A 26111-nucleotide genomic window follows, 5' to 3' on the forward strand; every position below is an offset into this window, starting at 1 on the left:
CACGTTCCAACAAAACTGGTTACCCCCCCCAATACACAACACTTGCAACTCACATATAATAAAACATAAAACATAATTAAAATCATGACTGGCGAGCATGAAAAAAGTCTTATATTTCAATAAATTTATATATACAACAAAGCGTTCCCAAATAGAGGGAGTTGAAATCAAATTCCTTGAGCCTGCGCTCCTTCCATCTTCCAGACACAACCCCAGCAAGCTGCTGTTTCACTGCTAAGGACATGTGTAGCTCGGTCTCTTCACTGTCACGCCCTCGTTAACACAGGAAGGTTATGCTGTGAAGACTAGAATATCAGCATAGCGTGAGTATGCGGCTCCAGGCAGGGTCACTGAGCTCGCGCCCCAGTGCATTCCGGGCGGAGCCTTTTATGTTTAGTATTTCCACAGCTATATTCCTAATGTTCAACAGCAGAGATACGAGTCTGGATACTTCTGCCTGCTGCTCAGAACCTTTTGAGAAAGGGCCCAAGCCAACTGCAACCATGCAGTCAAGACATTGGATACACTGTGTCTGCTTTCATTTACAAAATCACACATGGTAGTTTTTTTTATTTTTTTATGCATACCTCCCTCCAAAAAAAACAAACCTAACAAGAACACAGTGGGGCTGAGATCGATACACCAGTGGCAGTGTTGTGCACTGATCCGCTTTCTTACAGGAAAAAATACAATAATAAAAAGACGGGGCAGATTTCTTAAGCCGTGGATTATCTGTTAGCTGTTTTTAATGTCAAGTCATCTCATGCCATTGTATAAATCGCAGTAGGGCACTGGGGCCGAGGCGCGCCGATATCCCACAATGCCACGCACCTCGCCGGGCTACACTGCCTTAATATCCACCTCCCCTGCAATGTGTTCTGTTGTGTGTTCGATTCTTTTTTGTTCATGATATCCTTTTTGTTTTCTCAAGCCCGGCTACAGCACTCCCAAGCAGCAGCACAGGATTCTGGTTCAAGGGCGGGTTGAAAGATTGCAGCATTTGATCAATACCCGTACATCTGCTGCTGCTCCCCCTGCTCCCCCTGCTCCTGGCCCTGCTCCTGCACCTCCTGCTCTGCCTGCTGGCCCTCCTCCCCGTCCCCCTGCTGCTGGGGCTGCAGCCCGTCGGTGGGGCTGCCCTCCGAGGGGGTGAGCGGCCTCCAGGTAAGGGCCGGGTTGGTGATGGGGTTCACAAAGGTGGCCAGGTTGATGAAGTGGGCAACGGACTGTGCCTGGGCCCCGGGTTCCTGCACCGAGGGGAGCTGCAAGTCGGCAGGCCGGTTCAGCAGCGTGGCCGAGCCGCTGACCGCATCGAAGGTCACGGTCAGGATGGAGCTGTCCAGGGCGAGCTGCGGGTCGCCAGGACTCAGGTGGCTGACCGCTACGGGCTGCAGGCTGGTGAACTGGCCTCCCGCCGGGGTGGTGATGGGGGTGACAGAGATGCTAGTCAGCCCCATGGAGCTGGAGGGGGCGGCCGTCACACTGGGGTCAGCTAGGGTCACCACCACCTACCGGAAATAAAAGCAAACCACATTAGAACAGAGAGAGAGAGAGAGACAAGAGAGGAGAGTGTGAGAGACAGAGAGAGAGAGAGAAGTGTGAGAGACAGAGACAGAGAGAGAGAGAGGAGAGGAGGCGTACTGGGGCCATGTTAAACTGACAGCTCTGGCGATGGAACAATCCTCTGTGTCTATTCTCTGTGCAAGGAATCATTCCTGCCATTTTAGAGCTTGAAAAACAAAATCAACAGAGTTGTACAACTTGGCATTTATAAGAAACCTTAGAATTACTGGTGGCACTTTAGCTTAGGGATCCGTTCCACAATCTATACACGATTAGAAATAATACAACTGAATTACGATATACTTGTTACTTGCCGTAATGTGATACAAATGTTATAATACACTGTACAGTAGTGGCACATTTATCAGAACACCTCACCATTTGTCATTATATATCTATCTATCTATCTATATCTATATATATACATACAATGCATTTTATCATTTGTGGCCCCGAGTTCCTTTTCTCTTCCTATTTTAAATGAATTGCATGTGTGTTCTGTTAAAGTCATCAATTAAATGAGTCATTCACTAATTTGCCTATTTTTCCTCCCAGATGTTCATTTCCAGTGGTTTGATTTGATAAGCACTACAGAAGCAATGGGGTGAGGTAATGAATGTGCACGCTGCTGTGTATTACCCAGGCCAGCCCCTGACCTGCTGAATGCTCTGCACTGCGGAGCTGGTCTCATCTCCCAGGCTCCCTGTGAACTCCACCTCCTTGTCTGTGTACTCGCTGTAGGCCGGCTGCTCCCGCTCCCCCCTGGCAGAGCTCTTCTGCTTCTTCTTGGCTGGCCTGGGAGTCCTCGTCTGCTTCTCCCCCGGCAGGTCAGCCTCGTCCAGGGCCAGCTGAGGCTAGACAGTGAGGGGGAAGCAGAGCACTGTGAAAGAGCTTTCACTCGAGACCGCTCCCTTCAGCGGCGTGAAAGAGCTTTCACTCGAGACCGCTCCCTTCAGCGGCGTGAAAGAGCTTTCACTCGAGACTGCTCCCTTCAGCGGCGTGAAAGAGCTTTCACTCGAGACCGCTCCCTTCAGCGCTGTGAAAGAGGACTGGAATTGCATCAGCCAAAGACAGCTGGGTGATGCTATCCAGGATGATTTCCCCAGTGCTATGATGCTCTACAAATCCAGCTGTGGTTGATTAGCCCTTAGCATTCACTGTGACCAGCTCCTAATGCCCAAAGGAAAGAGATTATGCAGCAGGGATGGAAAGAAGACTCCTACTGCAGAGCAGTTTCACGCATTCCAGGTTTTAATACAAGCCTGATTATCCCCACTGTACAGGGAACCAGCTCAGGTGTGTCTTATTAAACTCGAGAATGTATCAAACGGCTGTGCAGTGGGGTTCTTCTTCCCATCCCTGTTATGAAACGCCCCAGACAGCACGTACCTGCACAATGCTGATAGTGGAGGCATCAATGGTGCTGCCTTCATGTAGCTCATCCTCAAAGTCATCGATCCTCACGGATATGATCTGCATGCAGAAGAAACAACCATCAACACCCTACATGGAGGAATGCACTGGGTGGGGGGAGTGCTCTACTGTACATATGCACACGAAGGCATTAGCCAGTAACAGAACAGTTATAGAAGCTGTCTGTTTCGAGTCATGGTCAATGACCCACTTTTCCCAAACACAGCGCAGCAATGTAAAACAACCATAAGGCTTTAGCTGAAAACAACAAACTTGGTTAAGCAGAGGGCAGTCGCAGACCTATTAACCCCGCAGTGGAGAGTCCATACCAAAGCAGAGCTGTCTCCCCTGTCAGGACCCCCGGTGTCGGGCTCAGCTCAGCTCAGGGTGCTTGCGTCTCATGCTGGTTCATGGAGGTTCTGGTAGGTTAGGGTTTGGGTTAGGGTCTCGTATCAGGACCACCAGTGTCGGGCTCAGCTCACCTCAGGGTGCTTGCGTCTCATGTGCCGGTTCATGGAGGCTCTGGTGGACACCTTGGTCCCACACAGGTGGCAGCTCTGTGCCTCCACCTTCTCGTGAGTCAGCTGGATGTGTTTCTGCAACATGTACTCGGTGACGTACTTCTTATCACACACTGAGCACGTCCAGGTCTTACCAACTGTGACAGACACAAAGACAAACACAAACAAATACATAAATAAAAGCGCTGGAGCAGCTTGGTTTCACCAAATGAATACATCAGCAGTATTACATCATCATTTACAAATGAATACATCAGCAGTATTACATCATCATTTACAAATGAATACATCAGCAGTATTACATCATCATTTACAAATGAACATATCAGCAGTATTACATCATCATTTACAAATGAACATATCAGCAGTATTACATCATCATTTACAAATGAACATATCAGCAGTATTACATCATCATTTACAAATGTTAAAGCGTGTGTGTGTATGTATACATGTATGTATGTGCGTGTGTGTGTGTGTGTGTATATACATATATATATGTATGTATGTATCTGTCTATCTGACTGTCTGTCTGTCTGTCTGTGGTCATGCTCGGGAACCAGATTTAATCCTGAAGTCTGCAGCTAAAAAACCATAAACTTAAGTATGCAAAAAAAAAAGGTGAGGATTAAAAGGTCAGTGGTACTAATCTCTGTGGTGTTTTTAATACAAGCTGTTGTGTGAGCGAATGCTATACTGGAGGGCTGGCGTTCACCCCTCCTTCACTTCACCTGCAGATGAATATTTTAAAGTTTCAAGTTCACACCTGTGTGAATCAGTTTGTGTGTTTCCATGGTGTTCCTCTCGCTAAACGTCTTTCCACACAGCTCACACATGAAATCTTTGATTCCTAGGAGAAGAAATACAGCGTCAGTGCAATCAATCAATCACTCCCCCGTTCTCTCCCGACTCCTTTTATCTCTGCATAGAAAGCACTTCACTAAATAAAGCAGCATTCAGCAATCCATGCAGAGTTCATGAATGAGAAACAGCGCACAGCTCAATCCATGCAGAGTTCATGAATGAGAAACAGCGCACAGCTCAATCCATGCAGAGTTCATGAATGAGAAACAGCGCACAGCTCAATCCATGCAGAGTTCATGAATGAGAAACAGCGCACAGCTCAATCCATGCAGAGTTCATGAATGAGAAACAGCGCACAGCTCAATCCATGCAGAGTTCATGAATGAGAAACAGCGCACAGCTCAATCCATGCAGAGTTCATGAATGAGAAACAGCGCACAGCTCAATCCATGCAGAGTTCATGAATGAGAAACAGCGCACAGCTCAATCCATGCAGAGTTCATGAATGAGAAACAGCGCACAGCTCAATCCATGCAGAGTTCATGAATGAGAAACAGCGCACAGCTCAATCCATGCAGAGTTCATGAATGAGAAACAGCGCACAGCTCAATCCATGCAGAGTTCATGAATGAGAAACAGCGCACAGCTCAATCCATGCAGAGTTCATGAATGAGAAACAGCGCACAGCTCAATCCATGCAGAGTTCATGAATGAGAAACAGCGCACAGCTCAATCCATGCAGAGCTCATGAATGAGAAACAGCGCACAGCTCAATCCATGCAGAGCTCATGAATGAGAAACAGCGCACAGCTCAATCCATGCAGAGCTCATGAATGAGAAACAGCGCACAGCTCAATCCATGCAGAGCTCATGAATGAGAAACAGCGCACAGCTCAATCCATGCAGAGTTCATGAATGAGAAACAGCGCACAGCTCAATCCATGCAGAGTTCATGAATGAGAAACAGCGCACAGCTCAATCCATGCAGAGTTCATGAATGAGAAACAGCGCACAGCTCAATCCATGCAGAGTTCATGAATGAGAAACAGCGCACAGCTCAATCCATGCAGAGTTCATGAATGAGAAACAGCGCACAGCTCAATCCATGCAGAGTTCATGAATGAGAAACAGCGCACAGCTCAATCCATGCAGAGTTCATGAATGAGAAACAGCGCACAGCTCAATCCATGCAGAGTTCATGAATGAGAAACAGCGCACAGCTCAATCCATGCAGAGTTCATGAATGAGAAACAGCGCACAGCTCAATCCATGCAGAGTTCATGAATGAGAAACAGCGCACAGCTCAATCCATGCAGAGTTCATGAATGAGAAACAGCGCACAGCTCAATCCATGCAGAGTTCATGAATGAGAAACAGCGCACAGCTCAATCCATGCAGAGTTCATGAATGAGAAACAGCGCACAGCTCAATCCATGCAGAGTTCATGAATGAGAAACAGCGCACAGCTCAATCCATGCAGAGTTCATGAATGAGAAACAGCGCACAGCTCAATCCATGCAGAGTTCATGAATGAGAAACAGCGCACAGCTCAATCCATGCAGAGTTCATGAATGAGAAACAGCGCACAGCTCAATCCATGCAGAGTTCATGAATGAGAAACAGCGCACAGCTCAATCCATGCAGAGTTCATGAATGAGAAACAGCGCACAGCTCAATCCATGCAGAGTTCATGAATGAGAAACAGCGCACAGCTCAATCCATGCAGAGTTCATGAATGAGAAACAGCGCACAGCTCAATCCATGCAGAGTTCATGAATGAGAAACAGCGCACAGCTCAATCCATGCAGAGTTCATGAATGAGAAACAGCGCACAGCTCAATCCATGCAGAGTTCATGAATGAGAAACAGCGCACAGCTCAATCCAGCAGAGTTCATGAATGAGAAACAGCGCACAGCTCAATCCATGCAGAGTTCATGAATGAGAAACAGCGCACAGCTCAATCCATGCAGAGTTCATGAATGAGAAACAGCGCACAGCTCAATCCATGCAGAGTTCATGAATGAGAAACAGCGCACAGCTCAATCCATGCAGAGTTCATGAATGAGAAACAGTGCACAGCTCAATCCATGCAGAGTTCATGAATGAGAAACAGCGCACAGCTCAACATGCAGAGTTCATGAATGAGAAACAGTGCACAGCTCAATCCATGCAGAGTTCATGGATGAAACCCTGCACAACTCCATGCAGAGTTCACAATGAGACACTGTGCCACAGCTCAAACATGCAGAGTTCATGACTGCCATGAGAACACAGCTGCACTGAGCAATCAGCCGCACTAACACTGTGCCCCGGAAACTAGAGCCGCACCGACACTGTGCCCCGGAAACTAGAGCCGCACCGACACTGTGCCCCGGAAACTAGAGCCGCACCGACACTGTGCCCCGGAAACTAGAGCCGCACCGACACTGTGCCCCGGAAACTAGAGCCGCACCGACACTGTGCCCCGGAAACTAGAGCCGCACCGACACTGTGCCCCGGAAACTAGAGCCGCACCGACACTGTGCCCCGGAAACTAGAGCCGCACCGACACTGTGCCCCGGAAACTAGAGCCGCACCGACACTGTGCCCCGGAAACTAGAGCCGCACCGACACTGTGCCCCGGAAACTAGAGCCGCACCGACACTGTGCCCCGGAAACTAGAGCCGCACCGACACTGTGCCCCGGAAACTAGAGCCGCACCGACACTGTGCCCCGGAAACTAGAGCCGCACCGACACTGTGCCCCGGAAACTAGAGCCGCACCGACACTGTGCCCAGGAAACTAGAGCCGCACCGACACTGTGCCCCGGAAACTAGAGCCGCACCGACACTGTGCCCAGGAAACTAGAGCCGCACCGACACTGTGCCCCGGAAACTAGAGCCGCACCGACACTGTGCCCCGGAAACTAGAGCCGCACCGACACTGTAGGAAACTAGAGCCGCACCGACACTGTGCCCAGGAAACTAGAGCCGCACAGACACTGTGCCCCGGAAACTAGAGCCGCACCGACACTGTGCCCCGGAAACTAGAGCCGCACGGACACTGTGCCCAGGAAACTAGAGCCGCACGGACGCTGTGCCCAGGAAACTAGAGCCGCACCGACACTGTGCCCAGGAAACTAGAGCCGCACCGACACTGTGCCCCGGAAACTAGAGCCGCACCGACACTGTGCCCCGGAAACTAGAGCCGCACCGACACTGTGCCCCGGAAACTAGAGCCGCACCGACACTGTGCCCAGGAAACTAGAGCCGCACGGACGCTGTGCCCAGGAAACTAGAGCCGCACCGACACTGTGCCCAGGAAACTAGAGCCGCACTGACACTGTGCCCAGGAAACTAGAGCCGCACTGACACTGTGCCCAGGAAACTAGAGCCGCACTGACACTGTGCCCCGGAAACTAGAGCCGCACTGACACTGTGCCCCGGAAACTAGAGCCGCACTGACACTGTGCCCCGGAAACTAGAGCCGCACTGACACTGTGCCCCGGAAACTAGAGCAGCACAGACACTGTGCCCAGGAAACTAGAGCCGCACGGACGCTGCCAGCCCATGACGAGCAGACAGCAGGCTGCCCTGATGCAGATTGTCACGAGAGACCCTCGGATCGGCTCCTCACCAGTGTGCCTCTTGTAGTGCTTCAGCATGTTGACCTTCTGTGCGAATTTGCGGCTGCATTCTTTACACTCGTACTCCTTAATGCCCTTGTGCAGCTTCATGTGGTGACGCAGTGCGTGCTTCGTCTTCATTCCTGGGAGAAGACAGAGTCACACAGAAAGGGACAAATTACATTTTCTTTGCATCTGTTTTTTTAATATTACATGGGTAGTAGGTGTATTAATTCTGTGGCCCAAAAGAAAAGAGAAGTGGTATTGCACTTTTGTGATGTCACAGAGTGGTACTGCATATGGCTCGGGGCTTTGCTCTCGTGGTTTATGATGTCACATAACCCCTCATTGAAATATGTTCCTGTGATGCAATGGAGAAACTCACAGAAAGTTAAATTAACTGTACATGAACAGTTCACATGCACAGGCAAGTTTGAAATAACCCTTTGTGTGTGGAGGGGTGCAAGCTGCTGGCAGGATGGCACACTGGGCTCCATTCCATGCAGTGTTAGAATGAAGGAAGGGGTTGACGTCGGCACATCAGTACTCCTCTACTCTCCACAATCTCCAGACCTGCACAGTATCTACTGTCTGCCTTATGTTTAAAAACTAGACTAGCTCTTTTAAGCAAACAGATACGGTATACCAGGCAAGGAAACAAGACTCCTGTTTTCCTGGTTTTGAGTTTAATAACACACACCTGAGTTTGTTCACTATACACACTGTGGCTAATGAAGCTCCTGGTTAAGCCAGGAATGGGTAACAGTGCTATGCAATAAGAGTCTGGTTTCTGTCCCTGCTATGCTGTGCTCGGAGTTGTTTCCGCAGGTACCTTTCCCGCACTCCGCACACAGATAATCTCGGATGTTGTCATGGACCCTCAGGTGCTCCTTCAGCATGTCTTTCCTGGCAAAGGACTTCCCACACCGCTCACAGCCATGGCTCTTCACACCTAGCGAGAAAAAGAGGGTCAACCAATCAATACATCAACCAATCAATCAATACATCAACCAATATCAATCACAGCCATGGCTCTTCACACCTAGCGAGACAAGAGGGTCAATCACAACAGTGCAAATGTTATTTAGCTAAATCTTTTTTACAAAGCGTGTTTAAACCTACCCGTGTGTATAATTTTGTGTCTTTCCAGGTTGCCAATGCTGTTAAATATCCTTCCACAGATTTCACATGGATGAATATACCTGAAACGATAAGCATGCTTATACAAGTTACAATTGTATAAGTAACTTGAAATCAGCAACTTTCTAGGAGCTGAGAACAATTAAAAAGGTCTAATTAAGAAGATTATTACTTTAATTAAGTAACTGAGAACTCGGCTGGAATGAAAGCCAGAAGCCAAAGTGGGTCCCCAGGACCAGGCCTGGAAAGCCCCGCTTTACAGCGTCTGGGATCATATTGAAGCACGTGACATGGGTCCATGCACTGTATGTAAACGTGCTCCTCCATAGAACGAATGCCCTAACTGAAACCTCATCACAATTGCAAAGAATGCCCGTTATCAAGTTTCACCAGATTGCAAAGAGTGCTGTAGTCCAGTGCCCCCGCCACGGGACAGGCGGATGCCTGGCCTCCTGTGGAAGTGTGCCGCTGGTGGACTGAAGCCTGGCCCCTCACCTCTGCACGTTGGGGTCAGGCAGGTTCTCCCTGTGGATCACCATGTGTGCGTTGTAGGTGGCTTTCAGGGCGAAGCGACGGTTGCAGATGTTACAGCCGTATCCCTTCTCCTTGTGCAGCTCCATGATGTGTCTCAGGTAATCCCTGCCTTTAGCAAAGCTCACCTAGGAGGACACGGGGGCTTGGGTTACCATACGATTTTAACACGGGATGCTTGCACCTTTCCCCCATGCTTTCCAAGTGGCTATACTGTGAATTTAACATTTATTAACATGCTTTACCAGACCTCTCCGTGCTATACAATGCCCCCCTATGCTTTACCATACCTCTCTGTGCTTTACAATGCCCCCCTATGCTTTACCATACCTCTCTGTGCTTTACAATGCTTCCCTATGCTTTCATACCTCTCTGTGCTTTACAATGCCCCCCTATGCTTTACCATACCTCTCTGTGCTTTACAATGCCCCCCTATGCTTTACCATACCTCTCTGTGCTTTACAATGCTTCCCTATGCTTTCATACCTCTCTGTGCTTTACAATGCTTCCCTATGCTTTCATACCTCTCTGTGCTTTACAATGCTTCCCTATGTTTTCATACCTCTCTGTGCTTTACAATGCTTCCCTGTGCTTTCACACCTCTCTGTGCTTTACAATGCTTCCCTATGTTTTCATACCTCTCTGTGCTTTACAATGCTTCCCTATGCTTTACCATACCTATTTCCTGTACTTTGGTAAAAGATGAGTTTATAATAAAGAGACACAGAATTTTGTATTTTCCAGACTGATTGAAGAGAACCCGTTTGTCCTGTCACCCCTCTTTGGGTTCTCTTCCTATTTTACTAGTAACAGAACCCTGCCTGCTGCTCTTAGAAGAATACGCAGGGTCAGGGAGTGTTCTAGTAACAGAACCCTGCCTGCTGCTCTTAGAAGAATACGCAGGGTCAGGGAGTGTTCTAGTAACAGAACCCTGCCTGCTGCTCTTAGAAGAATACGCAGGGTCAGGGAGTGTTCTAGTAACAGAACCCTGCCTGCTGCTCTTAGAAGAATACGCAGGGTCAGGGAGTGTTCTAGTAACAGAACCCTGCCTGCTGCTCTTAGAAGAATACGCAGGGTCAGGGAGTGTTCTAGTAACAGAACCCTGCCTGCTGCTCTTAGAAGAATACGCAGGGTCAGGGAGTGTTCTAGTAACAGAACCCTGCCTGCTGCTCTTAGAAGAATACGCAGGGTCAGGGAGTGTTCTAGTAACAGAACCCTGCCTGCTGCTCTTAGAAGAATACGCAGGGTCAGGGAGTGTTCTAGTAACAGAACCCTGCCTGCTGCTCTTAGAAGAATACGCAGGGTCAGGGAGTGTTCTAGTAACAGAACCCTGCCTGCTGCTCTTAGAAGAATACGCAGGGTCAGGGAGTGTTCTAGTAACAGAACCCTGCCTGCTGCTCTTAGAAGAATACGCAGGGTCAGGGAGTGTTCTAGTAACTAACACAGGGAAGTGAGATTCTATAGCGCTGTGGCTGGATACATGGGCTTCAGAGAAGTGATTAATGGACTGGTGAGAAGAGGGTTTTTATTAAAACCTTGATTGCACTGGTCTTTAATGGATCCAGGGTCACACAGAGAGAGAGAGAAGCAGGACCGAGAGGAGATTCACACACACCTGGCATTTCTTGCAGCTGTACTTGTGCAGCTCCATGTCATCCTCTCCATCCTCTTCCTCCGAATCTCCATCCTCATCCTCCAGCGAGATCCCGATTTTACCGATGAACTCCTCCCTCTGATGCTCGTCCATCAGGGCAATGTCCTGGGTTCAAAAACGCACCATCTTTCAGACCCTGCAACTCTCCAGTCTCCCCAGCATACAACCAACACACAGCAATACTGAGCCTGTCCTTTAACACTTCCACGAATGACAAGGACAAGAGACGCTAACAGCATGTCTCTAGCAGCTGGGCACGCACAGTTGGTGCACAGTGTAGCAAAGCGGAATGACTTTCTCAAGAGTTCTGAGACGATGGCTAACAATCAGGAGGTTGCTTAAGTGTAACCATGACAACAAGACTTCCCAGGCAGGCAGAAGAAACACGTACACAGTACCTGTGAAAAGAGCTCCACAAAGAGGTTTGGTACCTTGAAGTGCACGTGGATGTGGTCCCTCAGAACGTCGACCCGGTAGAACTTGCGTCCACAGATCTCACACGTGTACTTCTTATCTCCGTGAGTGAGGAGGTGCTTGTTCATGTTACTCCTGCACGAGAACACCTGCATGCAGGGAGGGAGGGAGGATGGGACTGAGCATTCAGAAACCTCCAGAGACTTCAGGGCTTCTCTATATACTGTATGCTTGTTGAATTGTTGCAGATTTCTGCCTGGCGACATCACCTAATGCACAACTCCCAGAAACAACAACCATTCCCAAAGGAAGTTCATCTCTTAACAAGTGTCATTGATGGAAGGGCTCTAATGCAAAGAAATGGAACATGAAACAGTCAAGAGATTAAAGGGGTCAGCCCTGAGGAGTCTTTTCAGAAGCATTGTTTGCTGGTAAAGGTAAGCAATGCTCTAAACAGAAACAATATTCAATGATAGCCATGCTCTAAAGAGAACCAATAGAGAATGATGGGGAACCCACAATGACATGTGAGCAATATAAAACACTGCATTAAGAATCCTGTTTGGAAGAGAGTGCAAAGGCTAATTTGAGAGAAATAAAATCATTTCAGCAAGAAACCACTCGGTACAATCACTCTCTATACAATCACTCTATACAATCACTCTCTATACACAATCCCTCTCTCTGTACAGTCACCCTCTCTATACAATCCCTCTCTCTGTACAATCCCTCTCTCTGTACAATCCCTCTCTCTGTACAATCCCTCTATACAATCACTCTCTATACAGTCACTCTCTCTGTACAGTCACTCTCTCTGTACAGTCACTCTCTCTGTACAGTCACTCTCTCTGTACAGTCACTCTCTCTGTACAGTCACTCTCTCTGTACAGTCACTCTATACAGTCACTCTCTCTGTACTATCACACTCTCTGTACAGTCACACTCTCTGTACAGTCACTCTGTACAGTCACACTCTCTGTACAGTCACACTCTCTGTACAATCACTCTCTCTGTACAGTCACACTCTCTGTACAATCACTCTATACAGTCACTCTCTCTGTACAGTCACTCTCTCTGTACAGTCACTCTCTCTGTACAGTCACTCTCTCTGTACAGTCACTCTATACAGTCACTCTCTCTGTACTATCACACTCTCTGTACAGTCACACTCTCTGTACAGTCACTCTGTACAGTCACACTCTCTGTACAGTCACACTCTCTGTACAGTCACTCTCTCTGTACAGTCACTCTCTCTGTACAGTCACTCTCTCTGTACAGTCACTCTCTCTGTACAGTCACTCTCTCTATACAATCACTCTCTCTGTACAGTCACTCTCTCTGTACAGTCACTCTGTACAGTCACTCTCTCTGTACAGTCACACTCTCTGTACAGTCACTCTCTCTGTACAGTCACTCTCTCTGTACAGTCACTCTCTCTGTACAGTCACTCTCTCTGTACAGTCACTCTCTCTGTACAGTCACTCTCTCTGTACAGTCACTCTCTCTGTACAGTCACTCTCTCTGTACAGTCACTCTCTCTGTACAGTCACTCTCTCTGTACAGTCACACTCTCTGTACAGTCACACTCTCTGTACAGTCACTCTGTACAGTCACACTCTCTGTACAGTCACACTCTCTGTACAATCACTCTCTCTGTACAGTCACACTCTCTGTACAATCACTCTCTCTGTACAGTCACACTCTCTGTACAATCACTCTATACAGTCACTCTCTCTGTACAGTCACTCTCTCTGTACAGTCACTCTCTCTGTACAGTCACTCTCTCTGTACAGTCACTGTCGCTCTTTCTTGATGCAATGTTTTTGTCATGACTGTCTTACTGCTCTTAGAAGGCTTGCTTTAGTCTTTCAAATTGCTTCAGAACAGTGCCTTACGCTGCTGAGCAAAGCCTGATAAAAACTTGTGGCCTGAACGCCTCCTCTCACCTTTCCACATATGGGACAGGCAGACGGCTCCTTCCTGTATTTCGTCCCTTCCTCACCGTTAGCAAGGTCTTCCCTCTTCATGTGCTTCGGACCTAGAGATTGAGCAGAGGAACAGAAGATTTCTTTACATGTCTCCAGCATGGTACTTTCAGCAATAGGTTACAGCCGGCCCAGCCCCAGCCCCAGCCCCAGCCCAGCCCAGCCCAGCCCAGCCCCAGCCCAGCCCCAGCCTAGCCCAGCTCCTCACCCACAATGTGCCTCCGCTGATGGTCCTGCATGACGTCTTTCCTGTAAAACATCTTGTTGCAGATCTCACAGGTGTACATCTTCTCTCCATGCTTCTTCTTGTGCTTCGAGAGGTTGCTGTTCGTTGAGAAGAAGCGCGAGCAAATCTCACACTGGAATGTTTTATCATCTGGGAGGAGAAGGGGAAGGGGAAGGAGAAGGAGAAGGAGAAGTTTAATGTTTTAAGAATGTTTTTTATGCCAACAACAAAATGATTTATTTTAAAAAATACATTTCTTCAAAATGTAGGCATGTACTCCATTTAGCAAACCCGTAGGTGTTGTAACGGATACATATTTGCAAACTGTTACAGAAAAGAAGTGTTTACCTGTCCTGCAGTTGTGGAATTTGAGAGCGCTCTCCATCCTGAATGCCTTCTCACATGTGGGGCACCTGTACCTGTACTCCATGTCAATCTGAAGGAAGCACAAAGCAACAAATCTCAGCATCAGACGCCATGGAGAGCAGCCGCGGCTCCTGCTCTTCTGAAAGCCCTGAACCCTCTTCCAACATTGTGAGCACATGGTGGAACTGGAAGGGTTAGACACTGTTCCACATCACACAGTGGCTTCTCATTCTGTCAAGCAAACTAGCTAGATCTCTGACAGTCAAACCATCACCAAGTCAGCCACCAACCCAACTACCAAGCATGCCCCCTCACCTCCCAATAACAGAACAAGTCTAGAACACACCCAGAATTATCATGACCATCGTCCAACCCTAGACCCTCAGTTAATCAACAGTATAGCACTCCTCTGTGAAAATGAACCCTGAAGGCCAGTCTACAGGCTGAGGAGCTCTCCCAGCCCACCTCGTTCTTGCTGTGCTTGTATGAGATGTGCTGCTTCAGACTCTCCTTGCGGCTGAACAGCTTCTCACACTCATCACACTTGAAAAGTTTATCTCCTGCGGGGACAGAAAACAACAACAGGGTTTTGTAGTTTCTGACACTTGAGGGTGCAGTGCGGGGCCTCTCTCCAGACCTCGCGGCTGGGCTGGCTTGTTTGCATGGTCACTGTGTGCTGTGCACTCTCACATGGATGCGCTCTCACACTGGCTTTACCGTGGGAGCGGAGGTGTCGATTGAGGTTGCTGCTGTTCTGAAACACCTTGTTGCAGAGATTGCACTGATAAACCCTCTTGTGCTCCCCTGCTGACCTCATGAACCGCTTCCGAACTCCAGACCTGTGAGCAGAAAACAGATAACCCCAACCCCTTAGAGTGGTACCGACAACAAGCAGAGCATTTACAGATCACCCCAACCCCTTAGAGTGGTACCGGCAACAAGCAGAGCATTTACAGATAACCCCAACCCCTTAGAGTGGTACCGGCAACAAGCAGAGCATTTACAGATAACCCCAACCCCTTAGAGTGGTACCGGCAACAAGCAGAGCATTTACAGATCACCCCAACCCCTTAGAGTGGTACCGGCAACAAGCAGAGCATTTACAGATAACCCCAACCCCTTAGAGTGGTACCGGCAACAAGCAGAGCATTTACAGATAACCCCAACCCCTTAGAGTGGTACCGGCAACAAGCAGAGCATTTACAGATAACCCCAACCCCTTAGAGTGGTACCGGCAACAAGCAGAGCATTTACAGATAACCCCAACCCCTTAGAGTGGTACCGGCAACAAGCAGAGCATTTACAGATAACCCCAACCCCTTAGAGTGGTACCGGCAACAAGCAGAGCATTTACAGATAACCCCAACCCCTTAGAGTGGTACCGGCAACAAGCAGAGCATTTACAGATAACCCCAACCCCTTAGAGTGGTACCGGCAACAAGCAGAGCATTTACAGATCACCCCAACCCCTTAGAGTGGTACCGGCAACAAGCAGAGCATTTACAGATAACCCCAACCCCTTAGAGTGGTACCGGCAACAAGCAGAGCATTTACAGATAACCCCAACCCCTTAGAGTGGTACCGGCAACAAGCAGAGCATTTACAGATAACCCCAACCCCTTAGAGTGGTACCGGCAACAAGCAGAGCATTTACAGATCACCCCAACCCCTTAGAGTGGTACCGGCAACAAGCAGAGCATTTACAGATCACCCCAACCCCTTAGAGTGGTACCGGCAACAAGCAGAGCATTTACAGATCACCCCAATTAGAGTGGTTTTAATCTTGACATTTTCTATTGCTCGGTTAATCATCCAATCCACGATCGAGTAATCACACCTGTTTGCTAGTGATATGAAATTGCACTGAAAGACATTTACTACACGTTTTTATAAAGCCAGCTAATATTGAATATGAATATATTTACTTACATCTGAATTGTGCAGTTTGAAATGCTTGCTTGTAATAGGTAGTGAGGCAAGGTCTTGAGAAGCACAGACAGACAAGTTTAAAATCAATCAAAGCCCAGATATTAAAACCCCTAATAAACACATAGATATGAAATGAATGCATGCTTGCTGTAGCATGTGCTTCTTTTCAAACTGCACATGAAAGGTAAGCTTTATTGAATTATTTCAGGGTTGCTCCTTCACACTATGAATGCTTGGATGTGTAAAGGGAGCAGCCACCTGGCCCTGGTCTGGGAGTGGCTCTTACTTCCCAGCAGGCAGCATGGTGCGGCTCATCCTCTGCAGCTTCCCTGGGACCGGCTGTGCTGCGGCCGTGAGGTCCTGCTGTTGAGGCTCCGGGGCTCCAGCTGTAATCACCTCCCCCACTGCGGGAACAGCATCAGCTTGCAGGGAGACAGAGGGGTTCAATGAGCTCACTGCAAACACACACCACTGGACCTAGAAGCTGCAGCTGGAAGACTGTTAGTGTTTGTATTAGGGGAGTGCTGACACTCGTACTCGGAACTGCCTTTAGAGACGTGTTTAAAATCAGCAGCTATTCAATAAATCCATTCATTAATCTGTGATTTCAAAACAAGAAAAGCTGTACTTCCCTCTGTGCAGAGGCTGTAAACTGACAAACTGTCTGTGTGTGTGAATCTGCGCTTCTACACTGACAACGCCAACACTGGGAGTGTCTGTGTGTGTGAATCAGCGCTTCTACACTGACAACGCCAACACTGGGAGTGTCTGTGTGTGTGAATCTGCGCTTCTACACTGACAACGCCAACACTGGGAGTGTCTGAGTGTGTGAATCTGCGCTTCTACACTGACAACGCCAACACTGGGAGTGTCTGTGTGTGTGAATCTGCGCTTCTACACTGACAACGCCAACACTGGGAGTGTCTGTGTGTGTGAATCTGCGCTTCTACACTGACAACGCCAACACTGGGAGTGTCTGTGTGTGTGAATCTGCGCTTCTACACTGACAACGCCAACACTGGGAGTGTCTGTGTGTGTGAATCTGCGCTTCTACACTGACAACGCCAACACTGGGAGTGTCTGTGTGTGTGAATCTGCGCTTCTACGCTGACAACGCCAACACTGGGAGTGTCTGTGTGTGTGAATCTGCGCTTCTACACTGACAACGCCAACACTGGGAGTGTCTGTGTGTGTGAATCTGCGCTTCTACACTGACAACGCCAACACTGGGAGTGTCTGTGTGTGTGAATCTGCGCTTCTACACTGACAACGCCAACACTGGGAGTGTCTGTGTGTGTGAATCAGCGCTTCTACACTGACAACGCCAACACTGGGAGTGTCTGTGTGTGTGAATCTGCGCTTCTACACTGACAACGCCAACACTGGGAGTGTCTGTGTGTGTGAATCTGCGCTTCTACACTGACAACGCCAACACTGGGAGTGTCTGTGTGTGTGAATCTGCGCTTCTACACTGACAACGCCAACACTGGGAGTGTCTGTGTGTGTGAATCTGCGCTTCTACGCTGACAACGCCAACACTGGGAGTGTCTGTGTGTGTGAATCTGCGCTTCTACACTGACAACGCCAACACTGGGAGTGTCTGTGTGTGTGAATCTGCGCTTCTACGCTGACAACGCCAACACTGGGAGTGTCTGTGTGTGTGAATCTGCGCTTCTACACTGACAACGCCAACACTGGGAGTGTCTGTGTGTGTGAATCTGCGCTTCTACGCTGACAACGCCAACACTGGGAGTGTCTGTGTGTGTGAATCTGCGCTTCTACGCTGACAACGCCAACACTGGGAGTGTCTGTGTGTGTGAATCTGCGCTTCTACGCTGACAACGCCAACACTGGGAGTGTCTGAGTGTGTGAATCTGCGCTTCTACACTGACAACGCCAACACTGGGAGTGTCAGTGTGTGAATCTGCGCTTCTGCTGACAACGCCAACACTGGGAGTGTCTGTGTGTGTGAATCTGCGCTTCTACACTGACAACGCCAACACTGGGAGTGTCTGTGTGTGTGAATCTGCGCTTCTACACTGACAACGGGTCTCTAATGTGGAGTCGCCCTCAAAGGGAATTTCGAATGATTTCAATGGAGGATCCGATGTTTGTCTCTAAATCCTCAAGGCCTCTTTTAAAGACACTAACCTGTGCTGTCAATCTGCTCTCCTAAAACCTGGATGGGGTCTGTTTTTGGAACTTTGGGCTTCCGTGCTCTTCCTGGTTTGCGCTTGGGATCCGGAGGGGGCGTGACGACATGGGGGGTTACAGCAGGGTCAGGGGGCACCACTTCCGGTTCCTGTTCAAGAGGAGGAGGGGGAGGAGTCACGCTCACTGACTGGCACGCCCCTTTCACCTCCTCCAGGTGAATCAATAGATGATCTGAAATCAAATGCAAAAGAGGCCGTTTCTAAAATGCATGACAGCTACAAGCTGTCCAGGAAACTTAACTAAATAAACACAGTATCACCTGTGGATACAGCTGAGAATTCAACCCCCTGATAAACACAGTATCACCTGTGGATACAGCTGAGAATTCAACCCCCTGATAAACACAGTATCACCTGTGGATACAGCTGAGAATTCAACCCCCTGATAAACACAGTATCACCTGTGGATAAAGCTGAGAATTCAACCCCCTGATAAACACAGTATCACCTGTGGATACAGCTGAGAATTCAACCCCCTGATAAACACAGTATCACCTGTGGATACAGCTGAGAATTCAACCCCCTGATAAACACAGTATCACCTGTGGATACAGCTGAGAATTCAACCCCCTGATAAACACAGTATCACCTGTGGATACAGCTGAGAATTCAACCCCCTGATAAACACAGTATCACCTGTGGATACAGCTGAGAATTCAGTGCTCTAATACAATGTAGTGAATTCAGTCAAACTAGACAGGGTTACAAACCAGCTGCATGTTGAGTCCTGTCATTGTGTTCATTATTTCATCTCTCTCACCCGTTAGCAGCTGGGGCTCCACAAAGACTGTGGAGCAAACTTTACAAGCCCACTGACTGCACTCCACCGCCTGGGCAGCACTGCTCTGACCTGCAGCTCAGAAAAACAAACAAGAAGAGTGGGAATGAAAAAAAGATACAATTGTGGCAGTGTCAATAATGAAATAGCTTCACGACTTGAGAGCCGCAGTGTCACCGGATCGAACCTGTGACCTGACGGGATACACCCCAGTGTTCAACCCTCGTGGACTGGCACGGGGCTCTCTCTGTGACGCTGACAGGAAGCTCCCTCTCCCTCACCTGCAGGAGTCGGGACTCTGGAATCGGGAGTCCCCATGCCATGGTTCTTCACAGCGTTCTCTCCCATCATTTCATACTTCGACAGGGAAGTGCTGACCACTGAGAAAAACACAACGGACAGTATTTCTTTTGTAATGAGCGGAAATAAAAATACAAACTAAATATAGAAATAAACAAAGGATCCTTTTATACACACTGAGACAGATGTGGAAACAACTCCTGGAACAGCATATCAGGGCCTGAAATGAGACTCCTATTGCATAGAAGTTTACCCTAATCCAGGTTTTACTAGGAGCTTGATCAGCCCTGCTATATAGATATCAAGCTCAGGTGTGTCTTATTAAACTCATAGTAAAATCAGCAATGGATCACAGACTGTTATGCAGTGAGAGTCTCCATTTCCATCCCTCCTATACTGATTTCTACCCAGGTGGACAGCGATGCTGAAATGAGTCGTTCTATGCCTCCAGGGTTAGTATTTCAGAACGTTACCAAATTAACAGGGCTTGCAAATTAGTTCGTCCTTCTAGAATCCACCAAATGGCAGACTTCAAGTGGCATTATTTTCAGGGATCTGGAGTTTTTACCAAACCCATATAATATAGATATATTCTGGGAAAATCTTTCCTGAACTGGAATGACCCAAATGTAGTTTCCCCAGGTTACCCTAACAGTGACAAAATGACATGAAGCAAACTTAAATATGTGATCGCTCTCCCCATCTTTAAATACATTTCAAATGCTTTCGCTGTCCAGACAGGGTTCACAGAGGTCAGCTTCTCATTGCAATGGTGGTGAGCATAGTAGAGAAAGGGAGACTTCGAGAGAGCTTGAATGTACAGTACACTAGTTTTAATGAGCTGTATTACACTGCACTGTACTGGGTTTAGATATACCAGGACACCTTCAAAATACACCTTGGGGATCTTAAAGCAAAACTTAGAAGAAATCAAGTCAAGAAAATAGGTGTTTTCTTCTAAGTTGCCTTGGAATTGTGATGGGCATTTTGAAGTAAGTAGATAGAGCCTCACTTGAATGGCATGCTGCAGTAACCTTGCCATTCAAATTAAAAAGCAGAATGAATTACCGTCTGTTGGTGGAATAGCGACTGGCTTCAGCACAGGCTTCTCCATCCTCTTTGCATAGAAAGCACCGTACCAGACCCGCAGCTCAGTGCCAGGCTGGATATCCTGCACATTAAATAGACATGCTTTAGAGACACCGGACCAGAGCTTCAAACAATTCTATCCAGGGGCTGTATTCTTCAATGAAAAAAGGGAAGAAATTCTACAGAAAAAGTGTTGTGAACAGCAGTTGTTCTTAACTTTCTTCTCAAGTACAGCAAAAGAAACAGGTTTGAGAAGAATTTTCTTCAACCGAACATTTGAAGAATACGGCCCCAGGCGTCCCTCAGCGGCTCCCCTGCTCACCTGGGAGGTGTTGAAATAGATCTCACTGTCTTGCTGATAGGCTGTCAGGTTCTGGTGTTTGTAATCAGTGGCTGGCCTGACCAGCCCCATCCAGTTACAGTCGTCTTCATTACTGTAGTCAAAGCAAACCACCAGGCCGTCCTTCTGGAACACCTGGAAAACGCATTGGGAATCATGAGACAGCCAGCAGACAGGACGAGGGTCCCTGTGTTAAACAGGTCTGCCAGGGAGAGTCAGGGCTGGACCTCTACCCAAGGGCTTGGAAGTTTACATGCATCGGGCGTGAAGGCGAACCAATAAAGCATCAAACTCGACCTTTAACATGAAGCTGATCTGACGGGGAACGAGAAAAGACAATACCTGACTCGATCAGCCTAATAACCTTGAAGATGTCTGCTTGAGATAATGGTTACAGCATCCCCAATAACGTGTACACATAATAACATGTATTCCAACACGCGGGTAATGAATGGGCATGCAGAGAGACCTGGACATTAAAGGCATCTGTTCAACAAAGACAGACAGGCAGACAGACACACACACACACACACTACTCCACCTACTAGCAATCCCCCCTGTGCTGTCACTCACTCTCTCCACCACTGTCAAGCTGCAATCAGGTTCCAAGAGGAAGACAGATAGACAGACGGGCAGACAGACAACAGACACATAACAAGCAATGCTGACCACAATGAAAGGAAGATCAGTGAATGTTGTAACAAAGAGCATGCATATGAAAGCTGTAACTAACACGTAACAGGCTGGGTTCCCAGACCCCAGTTACCATTCGCATGTGGATGTACCTTCACTAACGTTACACAAGCAGTCCAAGAGCAGTGATACTGGGAGTACATGAAACCACACTAATATATCTTTCCACAGTGAAACTAAGCAGAGGATCAGCCCCACCTTCAAGGGGAACGGCACTTCTTCCTTGTCCAGTCCGGTCACTTTCTTCGCCTCGAACGGTCCGAACTGGGTGCGCTTCACCAGCTGAACCAGAGCAAAGACCCCCTCCGCTCCATCTGCCAGCCGTCGGATCTCCAGGCTGTCCGGCAGGGATGACCTGGGTGTGAAGAAGCAGGGCTACAGTGATGATCACAGCTCTGCACCCTCTCCCCTGGATCTGCAGGCTGTCCAGCAGGGATGAGCTGGGTGTGAAGAAGCAAGGCTACAGTGATGATCACAGCTCTGCACCCTCTCCCCTGGATCTGCAGGCTGTCCAGCAGGGATGAGCTGGGTGTGAAGAAGCAAGGCTACAGTGATGATCACAGCTCTGCACCCTCCCCCCTGGATCTGCAGGCTGTCCAGCAGGGATGAGCTGGGTGTGAAGAAGCAAGGCTACAGTGATGATCACAGCTCTGCACCCTCCCCCCTGGATCTGCAGGCTGTCCAGCAGGGATGAGCTGGGTGTGAAGAAGCAAGGCTACAGTGATGATCACAGCTCTGCACCCTCCCCCCTGGATCTGCAGGCTGTCCAGCAGGGATGAGCTGGGTGTGAAGAAGCAAGGCTACAGTGATGATCACAGCTCTGCACCCTCCCCCCTGGATCTGCAGGCTGTCCAGCAGGGATGACCTGGGTGTGAAGAAGCAGGGCTACAGTGATGATCACAGCTCTGCACCCTCCTCCCTGGATCTGCAGGCTGTCAAGAAGCAAGGCTAGTATGAAGATGGGACTTGATCATTTTCTTTCTCTGGTTTTAATGATAGTATTTGGGCAATGCTTCTCCTTCAGTCCACACATATATAATAGCATTGATTGACAAATAAATAGATAATAGCATTGATGGACAGATAAATAGATAATAATAGCACTGACTGACGAGGTTAATGAGCCATCAGTCAGTGGAGGCACATTGCTGGACTGCAGCAGCAGGATGAGGAGGATGAGGAGGGCTGCCTCAATCAAGGGCTGGAGAAATCAAACCCATTCATACAGGATAATAAGAGTACCAGCAGCAGCTTGATTCAGCCTGCACACAGTTCTAATGAATGGATTCCTCTCCCAAGCTACAGCAGGCACAGCACACCCCTGATCTGCTTCCAGAACCTGTTCCCTTCAGCTCTCCACTCTGCTTTCCTGCACCATTCCTGAAAATCCCAGTTTACTAACAGGGGGGAGCTTTTCCAAAAGGGATCCACAGAAATCCCTTCAAGATGTTCGGCAACCGTGCAGCATGCGTGAATGGGTTTGACATTGCGATTAGCATTCTCTGCATGCTGTACTTGACACGGCAGAATGTCAAACCCATATAATCGAATTTGCTAGCTGGTGCAATGCTAGAGGTATGCAGTGAACTTAAAGCCCATTTTTGCAGTAAGTAGCGTGCTGGTGGAATTGCTCCAACAGTCAAAAGACCTCTGAGCTTCATCTGTGTCCATGCATGTGTTTTCAACGTGAGGCCGATCCCTCGTTGTGCTGCCCCTGCCCCACCACTCACCTTGCTCTGCTCAACACAAAGGAATCTCTCACAGTCACGACTGGTCCCAGTTCTGGGCATTCGGTGTTATGATACTGCCCACAGTCCTCACACCCTGGCACACGACACAAGACAGTGCATTGGAAACAACATACAGCACCTTGACTTAACTTTCCACTCAACTGGCTACTCGAACTGTGTGACAGGATTTCTGTTACAACAGGATAATAAGAGAAACATTATTTATTACAGATTCCAAACACAAAGATGTTCCTCATGAACTTCTATTAAATATCAAAAGGGCTGTTTTGTTTACGGTCGAGTGATGTCACATGCTATGTGATGACCTCTGTGGAAACTCTTTGTGGATTGATTTCTCATGTGTGATTTATAATCCCAGCTGCTGTGGGTGCATGAAGGGACACTGTATATTGCGTTTAACACTCACAAATAAATTCATCTGGTCCACCTTCAGCCATTCTGAAAACCTGAGGAAAAACAACAACAGTGAAAAGCAAGATGCATTTACATTGCTGCAGTCTGGAGTGCGGACACTTCACACAAATGTACAAACTAGCAAGACACTCAGACATGAAGCAAAGTATAAAATCAGAAAGCTAGCGAGTCCAGTACAGCGCGTCACAGGAAGCCAGTCTCACTTAGGTTTTTTCAAAGCTAATATTTGATTACATTTTTTTTTTTTTAATGCAATGTTTGTTCAATTAACAATGTGAATCCAGCAAGGGTTGGTTCTGTGGCTCAGCCCACAGCTCAGGCAGGAGGCTCCACGGAGACCGGCTGCAGGTCCTGGTGGGCAAAATCAGAGCGCCATGACAACCGACATCACAATGAACGGAACACGCCTTCTCTTGTGTTCAGTTCTCTTAGGCTGAAAGCAGGAGTGAGGAGGCTGACTCTACTGATCCACCACAGGCAAGGCAATGAAACCCTTTATCGTGGGATCATGTACAGCTCTATCTGTGGCAATGCCGCAGTCCTGTATTTACAGTATACTGTCATCAGGGATGTTAAGGGTTTATTTTGTCCTGCATTTCTGCTACTGATAACCCCCCTGTGCTTTCAGACTTGTGTCACATCTATCAACGCCTGTTAGCATTGCAGACAGATTCTCTCATCATTAGGAACACTGAGGGAACACAAAGACACTTTCTCAGGAACAGTGGCTTCAAACCTGCTTCCAGAAGACCAGCGGGAGACCTAATCTGAGGCAACATCGCTGTATCAGACCCCAATCCCCCTGATGTGTCATGCAGGGGCCTGAAACCAGGTTCCACGCCACAGTGTCTCTGTGTTCCTCTGCTTTACAGGTGAAGGACTAGCCAGTGGACAGGAGCTTTTACGGTTTGGGGGAACTCTGCAGATTGTGTTCTGCCACAAAGAAGATGCGCACACATACACCAATACAAAGACACGAGTCACGAGCGTTCATAGAAACAGACATCCTCTGAGCATTGTGTAACACTGCAAGCTTGGCAAACACAACAATGTGTTAGAGGGACACACAACAAGATAAGAATAACAGTTTTAAAATGCTTTGAAGAAAGGACACAGGCTTTAAGGTTACCAATTAAAACACACAGCACTGTTAACTGTTATAAGGGAAAGGAGTAGCCAGGGAACGCTCTCAATCCCACTGTGCAGTTAATAAGTTATTTGCAGAATAATGCAGAACACCACAGCTGGGTCCAATGTAACTGAATACACTGGAGAGAGGACACAGGCACACTAGCGTGGAATGGAGACACCGATCGCATTGTCCTGTAATGGAAGGTACACGAGTTCTAGAACAGGGGGCAGAACGCAGTCAGGTGCAGCGGGTGGGCGTGTAACAATGTACAGACACTGGGCTGCTTGAAATCAATATTAATAACGGGGTTTGGATTATCGCGTATTAAGCATACGGGCGACAGCTGAATTAAACAAAAACTATTGAGACTGCCGGACAGTTAAGTATTAGGGTGAAATGAGAATGAAAAAGCCCATATTGTACTTTGGAATCAACGCATCTCCTTCCATGTCGTTATTAAAAGATGTTTGAAGGGAGAGAAAATGAGATTCAAAGATGTATGCACAGTAAAAGCATTCCCGTGCATTGAGCACTGTAGTGGAGAGGGGCTGGACCGCTCTTACAAAAAGCACGCAGAACACCACTAGAGAATGTAACGATTCACGCTGAAGTTTGTCTGGCACGGTCACCCCCAGACCGTGTTTAGACGTGTTCATTAATACACGGTGTTACAACAGCAGGTTATTTACTGTAATTGCATGTGTACACTGCTGTGAAAGGCACCCTTTCACGCCCCTAATCAATAACGAGAATGGTCAGCTTACACAAAGCGGGACGATGCGTTTCAGAAACACCAAGCCGCACTCTGCAGTGAACACTGAGACCCAGTCATAACGGGATCCGGGAATCATTCGGATTCCAAAATGCGCCGGGTTTTGAATCCGATCTCAGCTCTGTCCGCAATGCAAATGTAACAAAGAACAGTCGGCATGGCGGGTGGAATGGAGACTGAAAAGCGCATCGGGAGCTGAACACAATGCATGCTCAATTCTCCTAGAACACCATCGATATGCACTTTAAAAACGCAACCTGCAAACACAGGACTACGGCAGTAACGCACTGTTCGAGAAGGTACGTGCAAAAACAAGGCGCTTTCAAATTAGAACACTTACTGCTTTCCGATCGACCAGAAATTTATTGAATCCTGACTCCGGGTTCCAATCCGCTCCGGAAACCGCGCAGGACCGGAAATAATCTGGAAGCGAGGTGATCTGGCAGTTGTAGTTTTTTCGCCGACCCCTGCTCTGCGA

General features: G+C 48.2%; 1 protein-coding gene across 1 annotated transcript; it reads right to left on the minus strand.

Annotated features, from left to right (window-relative positions):
* Positions 1-556: 556 nt before the first annotated feature.
* prdm15 (PR domain containing 15) lies at positions 557-26111 on the minus strand. Its single transcript, XM_041233037.1, has 26 exons — positions 25974-26111; positions 23722-23761; positions 23295-23388; positions 21763-21919; positions 20854-21006; positions 20511-20613; positions 19424-19522; positions 19125-19214; positions 18303-18536; positions 16438-16573; positions 14940-15061; positions 14688-14782; positions 14205-14292; positions 13839-14006; positions 13592-13683; positions 11663-11794; positions 11193-11336; positions 9542-9705; positions 9029-9108; positions 8739-8858; positions 7918-8049; positions 4264-4347; positions 3459-3634; positions 2953-3036; positions 2220-2417; positions 557-1508 (listed from the first exon to the last, which is right to left on the minus strand). Exons 2-26 carry the CDS (start codon positions 23750-23752, stop codon positions 1005-1007), a joined length of 3480 nt encoding a protein of 1159 aa, XP_041088971.1. The 5' UTR covers positions 23753-23761; positions 25974-26111; the 3' UTR covers positions 557-1004.

This window comes from Polyodon spathula, chromosome 30 (genome assembly GCF_017654505.1).
Source record: "Polyodon spathula isolate WHYD16114869_AA chromosome 30, ASM1765450v1, whole genome shotgun sequence".
In the NCBI taxonomy this organism is placed as follows: domain Eukaryota; kingdom Metazoa; phylum Chordata; class Actinopteri; order Acipenseriformes; family Polyodontidae; genus Polyodon; species Polyodon spathula.

What these genes read in the sequence shown, in the direction of transcription:
- prdm15 (XM_041233037.1), bottom strand. Translation starts at nt 23,752, where the DNA reads ATGGCTGAAGGTGGACCAGATGAATTTATTT. An exon ending in ACAGCTGCAAGAAATGCCAG is followed by an intron (nt 9,706 to 11,192) that starts GTGTGTGTGAAT and finishes GTGTCCTCCTAG; the next exon opens with GTGAGCTTTGCTAAAGGCAG. An exon ending in CCTGACCCCAACGTGCAGAG is followed by an intron (nt 9,109 to 9,541) that starts GTGAGGGGCCAG and finishes TTATCGTTTCAG; the next exon opens with GTATATTCATCCATGTGAAA.